Below are 10014 nucleotides of genomic sequence, written 5' to 3'. Positions count from 1 at the left end.
TTGCACCTATCCTTGTGCTTGTCTGGCTTCAGCAACCACCACACGTGACTGGGTGATAAAGCTGGCTCTAGTTTTGGTGCAAGGCACCCATTGTAAGTGCTGAGCAGGGAAGCCCAGGATTGAGGGCAAGAGCAGAAGAGCAGGCGGATGGGAGGCAAGGAGGGTCTGGTCAGCAACTAGAGAGCTACGAGACCTGTTATCATTATTATTGTAAACCTGGGGTTTGGGGCAGTGTACAAATATTTGGGGTTTGGGGCAGTGTACAAATATAATCAAACAATCAAATTATTATTAGGGGTAAAAGAAGCCTGTGTGCGTGCTCAATATCTGCTTGTGTGTTAGAGAAAAGCACAGCTGCAGGCAGGGAGCGTGCTCGACTGTCAAACCTCAGCTGGGTGGGAGGGTTTTCTCTCCGACCTCATTCCAAAGCTGGGGATGGAACCTGGGTTGGGCATGCTCCTCCTGCCCAGCTGGAGCTTGACATATGAGCAAGCTCTCTGCCCCCAACCCTGCCTTTATCCAATCCAAGATCGAGAGCATGCTGAGCCCCCCAACTAGGGCAGGAGGCTCCTCCTACCCTAGCTCCAATTGTGAGGACAACCCTGGTGTCTTGCAACCAGCTAGCGTTCTAGGAATCAGAAGGGAGAGATTTGGGGATGCCTGATTTAAGCAAAGGCAAGCTCTGTCCTCTTCCAGCTAACACTGATAATAGCTGGGGTTGTGTGTGTGCTCAGTTGTGGGAAGATTCTAGGTCTTGCAGGGAATGTCAACTTGTCAACTTCTTGGGAGACAGTGCTCCCCCTGAAACTCATTGTTTAGTGGCTGCCTTTAATTCTTCAAGGTGGACTGGGAAGCCACTAGGTGAGCTTAAACATTGGGCCCAGCCCTGACAAAAATGTTTCCCATTGGAATGTCGACCAGTTCCATTTATTAATTTAAAGTGCAGTGAATTTCCAAACGGTGTTTTTGTCTAGCTGATTTACTATGTTGACCACAAATGCCTTAATGTGACTCAATATCTTTGAAATAAATCAGAGACTTGTTTTAATGTGCTGAACGACTGCATTATATTGATACATTTTTAACTTGTACCACCAGGAATTGACAGAGTTTAAAAAGAATATAATCTCTCATTAAAAAAAAAAAAAAAAGCCATACAGCAGGCATCCCCCTGCCCACAAATATATTTGACACTTCGGAGTAAAAAACAAAATAAAACAAATATCCCTCCCGCCCCCGGCATAAAAACGACTTTGTAGCACAGAAGTACTTCAAAGTGATGGTGTTCAAGAGGTATTAAATAAACATAAGCAACGACACAAGATAATTCAAAGCAAAAAAACAAAAACAAAACACACCCATATTTATTTTTTTTAACAAAGTTTGGAATCAGTTGATCACCAAGTTCTGAAATCACCAAAATTGGTTTTAATTTGCAGATAAGGAATGTTGGCATTATACAGAAAGGTTTTAAACCTGTAGTTTTGCATTTCTGACATCTGAATCTGAAGTCTGTAAGACTGCTATCCAGCCTAGCTAGGTGGCTAACCTTCATGGAAATCAATGGGACACAATTTGCACTGCATTGCAGCTTAAATATCTGATGGGAAGCTGGAATGAAGAGAGCTGGGGTCTCAGAAAGCGTCTTATGGCCCAGGCATATCTCTGAAAAGGGGCAGTGGACATTTTGTAGGTTGGTTTTACAATATAGAATATTTCTTTTCGATCTGGAGGAATTCAAGTATCTCAGAAGACTAAAAATGCTTTCAGACATTCATGGTCTTTAGGCTGCCCTGTTCAACATCCCAGAAGAAGTGTGTGTGTTGGTGGTGGGGGCGGGGGGACTTTACTTGAGCCACCCTTGCCTTCTACAGTGGAGGGTGACCCAAGAAGTCGCTGGAAAGTGAGGTTCACTCCACAACTGATCATCCAGAACGATTGATCATAATGGGAAACAGACCAGTGTGTAAACTTGCTGCCAGCACACAGCATGGGCTGGTAGACTTGTTACAGAGTCCAAACACAGTGATCAGTCTCTCTGTACACTATACAAAGTGCACACGTACCAGGCACACATACCTTAGCACACATCAGTTTCTTCTGTATGACAGTCAGTGAGCTGGCAGGCTCCATTTTCTCTCCTTCAACCCATGTTCATGGGCACAGGACGGCCCCAAAGGCTACTAGCGATGGTGTGTTCCGGACAATGTGTGGTGGTGTTTACTAATCTGGATTAAGAGAGTGAGGCCTAGCCTCTAGGGCTGCAAATGATTTAGCTTCTGGTTCAGCAAGGGGGAGAGTGACTGACAGCTGAGGGCATAATTTGTCTTTATAAGGGCCTGCAAGTGGATATTTCATGCAGTAGGACTTCCTTGAATCCACCGGACACATGGGTGGCACCATGCCACATGGGAGGAGAGGTGGAGAGAAGTCTCTACAGTGCCTATATAATTAACGACTTCCTGACAAGAGGCTGGGCATTTCAGCTTCACAACAGTGCTCAGATCAAAGCACAAATGAGGCCGGTTTCTTGCTTAAGGGATATGAGAATTGATGTCAGGTACCTCTTCTGTTTGGTTTTTTCTCTCCTACTTTGTAAAGACATGGTACACTTGTGATATGTGATAACTTGTGCAGTTATCAACAGATTCCATCCTTCCATAATTAAGTAGATATTAGCATAGCATTTTATTTAAAGTACAATTTAAAATTTAAATAAACCGTCTGCTCCCCCTCCCAACAATCAACACCTTTAGATCTTTACTGTAGGAGGTGTTATAGGAGTACCATGTATCTTCATGTTAACCAAGATAATTGCAAGCAGCCCTTTAGTTAAAATAACCCTACCCTGCAAGCAGCCTAAGAGAGCTGTTAGCCAGCCTGCACCATGGCTAAAATAACCCCCATGCAGATGGGAGGGCAATGGAGTTTTTTGTACCTGTAACAGCACTGGATGAGAGCAGCAAATATCTTAAACTTGATCAGCCACAGAACCAATTTGGACACGCTTGCCTAGGCCTGGAAAAGGACGATGCTATGTGCCTTCCTGCATGTTTGAATTGGCTCTAGTCTGGTCCTTTTGGAGTGCTTGCTGATGCTTTCTTAGGGCTCTCTGACTCTCTCCAAAGTGGTGGACTATGGGAGAACAGTGGAACATTTGATCTGACAATGACATTTACCTTGGTGAATTATAGGGAATATACAAATTTCCACTAAAACCGGGATTCTCTGATTCTACTGCTGTGTAAACTTGCTGTTTAAATTGTGTCATGAAACCTAACCCTGAAACGCAACCCAAAGCTGATTTGGACTTCTTGCAGTTGTATGTGTCTCTGTGTAGTTATCCTTGAGTGTATTCTTTTAATGTGTGAGCCAAGAAATCATGGAGTGTGGCTGGAGCAAATGGCGCAATCTGCTGGAAAACATGCCTGCCAGGTGGTAGCAGGTGAGAGGCACTGAAGCCTGTGATTCATTGTGGATGTTCAGGAGGGTACACACTGGCTGACTGTTGGGAGGGTTCCCAAAGCTGGAAAAAGTGGCCACCATGATGTGCAACGAACAGGCTATGCTGCAAATTGTTTCAGGGCTGCTGTGGAATTATAAGGCCGCCTTGATGCTGCAGTGAACATTAGTGGTTGTGCAAGCAGCAATACCACAGTTGTTCCCTCTGCGGCAAATGGGAATACCAGTTCTATCAATCACTGGGCAACCATTCATTCTCAACAGCATCGGAATTGCCTTGTGAATCCACAGCAGCCCCAGCATGGTTGGCAATGTCGCTGGTAGGCTGCGCATCATGTCGGCCACTGTCTTCTGAACTCACTGCTAATTGCATGAAGCAATTGAATGAGCCAATGATCAAACTTAGGTCAAGGTTAAAGTGAGGCTGTAATCCCAAAGACACCTTTACGTTCTTGAGACCTAAACTAAATGAGATGTTGGAGAGTCATAAAAGAAGTTAAAATAGAAAGAACATCTGAGCATGGATCTCCACCATTTCATCTTCTTTGGTCCTATGTTTTCATCCAGCCATATTCTGTGGGGGAGGGGAGAGGAAGAGGAGGAAGGAATCTGCATGTAGCTAAGCTGCACTCTGAGGTAGTAAATAGACTTATGTATGCAGGTGTAAAGGCTAAGTAATTAAGCATATACTTTTGTGTGTATTTCTCTAACACTGAGAAAATAGTGGTCAGTAGAAGGCATGTGCAAGTTTCACCAGGATCTACACAAATATATACAGATCCAAGCTAAGCAAATACCATTTTAGGGCTTGCTTTTTCAAGTGGCTTGTTTAGAAATTCTTCATAGTGGTTTAAATTTTTGTAATAATAAGTAGCTTTGACTAAACGGGCTTTATTTCTGCAGGGGTCCCTTCAGACCTTATATATCACTGAAGAGATCAGGTCAGCATTTACGAGATTGCTCAGCAGTGAAGGATGTTTGCAGAATCACAGCCTATTATATATTTCATGGCATGCGTGGCAATTTTTTTGGAGCAAGGAGCAGGATTTGTGTCTAAGTAATGACTAGCATTCAGCAAAACCTTCCTGACAATCTGAATATTTCTACTAAATAGATTCCTCTCTGCAATAATATAAAATACCAGAATTTAACTCCATTCCATATAAAAGTTTTTTAAAGTGTTCTTAAAACACTTTCATGAAACATAAATTGCAAAACATCGAAACATTATAATCTTTAAATTTAAAATGTGAATGTACATTGATGTTCTGCTGTATGGAATACATATTTTCTGTTTAAATAAGCAAGTGTTACATTCCTATGTGGTGTTTAAATAATTGCAAGAAGTTCCCGTGATTTCCTTTTTGCAAATAACTTGAGGATTGTTCACCAAGCTCCAAAGCAAAGGGGCTGGGTGGAGAGATTCCTTTGAATACCAATATATAAACTGAATATATATTTCTTCAATTTCCCCCCATTCAGTATTAGAAAATAAGGCAAGTGCAGCTCTGAAAAGGGTGCTCTGACCTGAAGACCACCCCCATGCTAGGTCACCCGGCAAACAAATGCTAAGTGAGGAATTCATACCAATATCACAAGCAAGGTGTTGTTTTTAAAATCTGCATTTTCAAGAATAATGAAAAGCTATCAAAAGATTCTGTGTTCCAACATAAAATTCAGAAAATATTTTTCAGACTTTACAAATACAAGCACCCTGTATTTACATAGTTCTTCTACCTTTGTGTGTGTGTTTTGCTTTGTTAAGATACATGTCCATTAAATTAGGAAAATCTTTCACACGTGGAATAAAACGACTGGGTAGTGAAACAAATACAAGAAAACCTTTAGGGTTCTTTTGGGATTTGCTCTTTGCCAAAATCTGGTTCCTTAAGGTCTCCAGTTGCCAACTACCAGGCTGTTCAAAAACATAATGTCAGGAAATGAAAAATGTTACAGTCATAATAATTAAAGTTACAGTAAAAAGGAAAAAAAAAATCTGAGGTGTGTGAAGAGGTTATGTTCCCAGATACTCTGACTGCTTTAACATTTTGGCTGAAATTCTAGTATGTTACTTACATTATCTCTGAGTTTCAGTACATTGTTTCAAAATACTATACATTAGAAAATAGACATTTATCCAAAGGAGTCATGTTTTGGCTTCACTTGAGTTAGAAAAAGAGGATGGGCTTTTAAAAAACAAACTATGGAGCATCTCATGCCTAGTAATACATTCTGCTAGAGTGGGAGGTAATTGTAGGGCATTAAAAAACAACAACAACAAAAATTCTAAATTTGTTAGAAAAAGGGATCTGTAGCAGTGCCAAAGACGAACCTTGGTGGGTTGGCCTCATGTGTCTATACTAGAGACGTGCACGAGCCAGTTTGGTGCTTCCTCTGGGAAATGAGCAGCAGGGAGAGGAAAAGCAGGTGAGGAGCTCCTTATCGGCTCCTTAAAGGAACCACTCTCGCGCCCTGCAAGCCTGTGAATGAGCCGTTCGTGCACATCTCTCTCTCTTATACTGACAAACAACATGGGCCCTTTTCAAATTACCTTGAGGTTTTTCTCCTTCACTAGGATTATGAGATAGCCCTCAAACTCCCCGCCCCCTGCCAATAAATCTGAGTTTGTGTGTATGTCGCTCAAGCCCAGCCAGATAATTTCTAACATCTTGTATCTGGATAGGGCTTTGGGAGATCCAGGATGAAGATTCTGAACTCAAACCTCACTGCCTACACAAATAATCAAGTAGGCTGGTTCTCTTGGGACCGATGCAAAGAAAACAGAACACAATTAATAGTACATATGAAAGGAGTCCCTATCCACCAAGAACTGCTAATCAGATACTATGTAGTTAAGCACAAGAATATGTGGGCACTGCTTTTTAATGTGCATATGGGAGAAATGATTTAATTTCTTCCCTGTTTATATAACACTAGATTTCCCCTTCCCCACCCCAGAAATGACTTTGCACTGGAAAAGTATAGTGGCATAGTGACTAGAGCTTCAGACCAGGCCATTTGGGCTAAACTTTTTGCTTTGCAGGAAGGGAGCTTGGGCCACTTGCACTCCCTGCTGAACCTATCACCGGGGGCCCTAGTGAGGATGAACCTCACATATGCCATCCTGAGCAACTTGGAGGAAGAAAGTGATGCCGTGTAATTAGCTCACCTTGCCTTGGCCTGGGGAAGGAAGCCTCGGCTGTGGCTCTCCTGTTGTGCAATCGAATTGAGGGGCACAGAAATGTGCATAATGGAAGCCAGTTTCCTTGGGGAATTAGGTTGCCATGAGGACTCTGGCCCGTGCTGGCTGCATATCGTACGTAGTGGTTAAGAAACACCTTGCTAAGTAAGAAAACTGCACAATGGATTGTGGGATGTGTTGATGACTTGCCTGAGTTTTGATTCCCCCACTGACCTGAAAGGAGGCCCTTCTATAGACTCATCTGGCGCAGGGCATTCGGTACTCTCTCCACTAGCCACTAACGTGGTCCCTGTAAGCAGCGGGTGGGAATAACTGCTGTCAGGTATTTGGCACATCCAAGTGTGCCTCTCTAATCATCAGCAGAGGGGGAAAGGGAGTATTTCATCCTCAGAAATAGACACCCACCCCCCGTGAAATACATGTCACATACATATTAGAAAAGCTGCGGCAGTGTTGCTGAATATTTTCTGGGAGCATGGGAGGAACACGTTTTAGAGTGTGCTGTGGCACACACGGCATGAGCAGTGGCTGCCTTCTGCCTGATCAAAAACTGATATGGGCCAAAGTGGCCAAATGAAATATTGGAGTGATGTGACAGAGAGAGAGAGAGAGAGAGAGAATGTTGCAGAAGCATGGGTGCGTGACTATCCATTTCAGCCCACAGCTCGAAATCATTTTGATCTGGTCTCCTGCAGCTTTTCTAGAGTGTGTGTGAGTGTACTTCAAGAACCTAATCCTGGAGAGCCTTCATTTTTGCAGATTAAGTCTATGAAAGCTGAAACAAAGGCAAAGGAATTTTGGAACCATCAAAATAGGACAAGAAAGAATATTTCCTCAAAAATATCTGTATAAAGTTTATATATGTGCACAATTAGAAAATACATCTTTCAATATAGTTAAAAACATATTCTGCAAGTGATATGGTTTAACTTTGGTACAATCCTATGTTTCATTCTTTTTTTAAAAGATTTTTTTAAAAAGCAGTGATAAGCTATATATCTTCCTACCACTGAGGCTGTAGATTTGTGATAAAGTTTTACTGCAACCAAAATAGCTGAATCCATCATGCTTAAAACTTGAGATAAGATTCTAAGGAAATTGATGGGGGCTGTATAGTGCTTTTTCAAGCTTACAACAAAGGTCTCTTATGATGTGTGCTTTATCAGCTCACATCAGAATTCATTAATATGCAATTTTTTCTTCCCCCCCTCGCTTTCATGTCAAAATAGGAACTACAAGTAAACTCTGGTCTTCTTTAGTTGACCTGATGTTTTGACACTGCTCACTTTTCGCAGCAAATTCCAACCTTTCTCCCCCTTAACGAATACACCACTTTCCCCACATTTAGGGCCATCAAGGGTGCCATCCCCACTAAGATGAATGGAAGCGGCTCCAAAACATAGTAGGTAGTGGCCTTAATTGCTGGCTTAACCGCTGCAAGGAATACTAAGGAAGAAGAGACAGAACTTTATATTTTAACACTGCTTACAGCTCTGGAGAATTGCGTTAGTAATGTACAGTAAGTTGATATTTTTTGCACAATAGCCTTTGTAAAAATACATATTTATTCTTCTGGTTGTTATTCCCTGGAGTTCATTTACAATTCATTTCCAATCGTCGTTGCTTTCCACATATTCAGCTTTTTCCACCACGGCTCCATCTAAAGTGAATAAAAACACTCCAGTTCTTTGGCATAGGGAGACTCATACTGCGGTGATAGTTCCATTGTGACGGGAGCGAGACCGTTCCAAAGGTGCTCGTCTATTATCTGGAACACGAAGAGGAAAGTGGGTAAAAACAAAACAGCATTATGTTTTAGAACACGGATATTGCAATGTTGAGAGGTTTTCAAGCAGTCCTGAAGATAATTTCAAATGAATACATAAATAAATTACAAGGATGGAGCAGAGAACTTTCAGAGGGCAGCTGCCAGGCGGAGTTCAAGAGTTCTGCAATCAGCAATAAATTACTTTTCTGATCAGAGGAGCTGGGGGGACGAAAGCACTGGGAAGAGTTCTGCTGGATGCCCTCTGGAAATAGCGGATGGTGGCTAAAATGCTGGTTTGGGGGGTGGGGAGTGTTAGTATATAAAGAATCCTCTGAGCTCAGTAGTGTTAGGAAGGAGAAAAGTATGCCATCTTTTTGATTTGATTTGGGAAGGGTTCACATGGGCAGAAACTGATGAGATACAGACCCTTCTCTATAAGTGTGCACATAGACATGCTCTCTCTCTCTCTTTCTCTCCCCCCCACCTTCTACTACCTACATTGTGGAGATAAGATCTTCAATTTAGTACAAGTAAATCAGCCATTTCCCACACATCCTCCGGGTAAGCAATATTAACAGCAGCTTTAGTAAGTAGCAGTATTGGTCGCAATAAAAAGGCTGAAGTAATAACCCAACTAGGGCTAAAACCCCAAAGCAAAAAATTTAAAAGTAAACACTGGCTGAAAAAGTAAAGCAAAAACAAAACCCCACTTGAAACTTGTTCAGAAACCTGCCTGACCAATAAATGCAGTCATAACAACACTTGCTCAATTAACTTGCTTCATCCGGAACAGAAGCAAACAGAAGCCCTATTCACATACAACACTTGTATACAGGTACTTGTATACAACACTGTATACAAGTTCAACACTTGTATACAGGTACAGCTCGGCACAGTTGCAACTTCATATTTGGAGTAAGGACACTTCATGATTACAGTATACATTACTGAAAGGCACCTAATGGTGCAGCATGGAAATAGCGAGCAAGAGGTTGCCCTAGTGAGCAAGAGGTTGCTGGTTTGAATCCCCGCTGGTATGTTTCCTAGAATATGGGAAACACCAATATTTCCCAGAATATGGGAAATTTCCCAGATGTTTCCCAGAATATGGGAAACACCGATATTGGGCAGCAGCGATATAGCGAGGTGCTGAAAGGCATCATCATCTCATACTGGGAGGAGGCAATGGTAAACCCCTCTTGTATTCTACCATAGAAAACCACAGGGCTCTGTGGTCACCAGGAGTTGACACTGACTCTATGGCACAACTTTACTTTATGCAATACTGGAGGAGCTAGAGAGTGGGAGAATGTAAGATCTGAGGTGGCAAGGTACAGTGCTGTGCTTATTACTCCTTTTTTTCCTTGCTTTTTTGGTGATTTTATAGATCACTTTCCAGGCTCTGGAACCTAAATCCTTAATTCTCAATGCCTCATTATTCACGGTTTCATTATTCCCGGTCGTAAGTGAGGAACAGAACCCCCGCAAATAACGAGGTCCATCTCTATTTGGAACAGATGTAGGCAAATGTTGATTCCTTGCATTTCATTATTACATTATCTTGCTTTTCAGTGACCAACGC

At 42.1% G+C, this 10014-nt stretch overlaps 1 protein-coding gene across 4 annotated transcripts in view; it reads right to left on the bottom strand.

Annotated features, from left to right (window-relative positions):
* Nucleotides 1–1027: 1027 nt before the first annotated feature.
* Nucleotides 1028–10014, bottom strand: part of DIAPH2 (diaphanous related formin 2) — a 312070-nt gene continuing 303083 nt past the window's right edge. For all 4 annotated transcript variants that reach the window (XM_053274418.1, XM_053274417.1, XM_053274419.1 and 1 more), the window contains one exon: nt 1028–8432. In XM_053274418.1, coding sequence (XP_053130393.1) covers nt 8368–8432 — 65 coding nt within the window. In that variant the 3' untranslated portion in view covers nt 1028–8367. The remainder of the gene's footprint in view (nt 8433–10014) is intronic.

The sequence above is a fragment of the Hemicordylus capensis genome, chromosome 11 (genome assembly GCF_027244095.1).
Source record: "Hemicordylus capensis ecotype Gifberg chromosome 11, rHemCap1.1.pri, whole genome shotgun sequence".
Lineage (NCBI taxonomy): Eukaryota > Metazoa > Chordata > Lepidosauria > Squamata > Cordylidae > Hemicordylus > Hemicordylus capensis.
The sequence above is the reverse complement of the archived record's forward strand: the minus strand, read 5'-3'. Positions and strand labels throughout refer to the sequence as shown.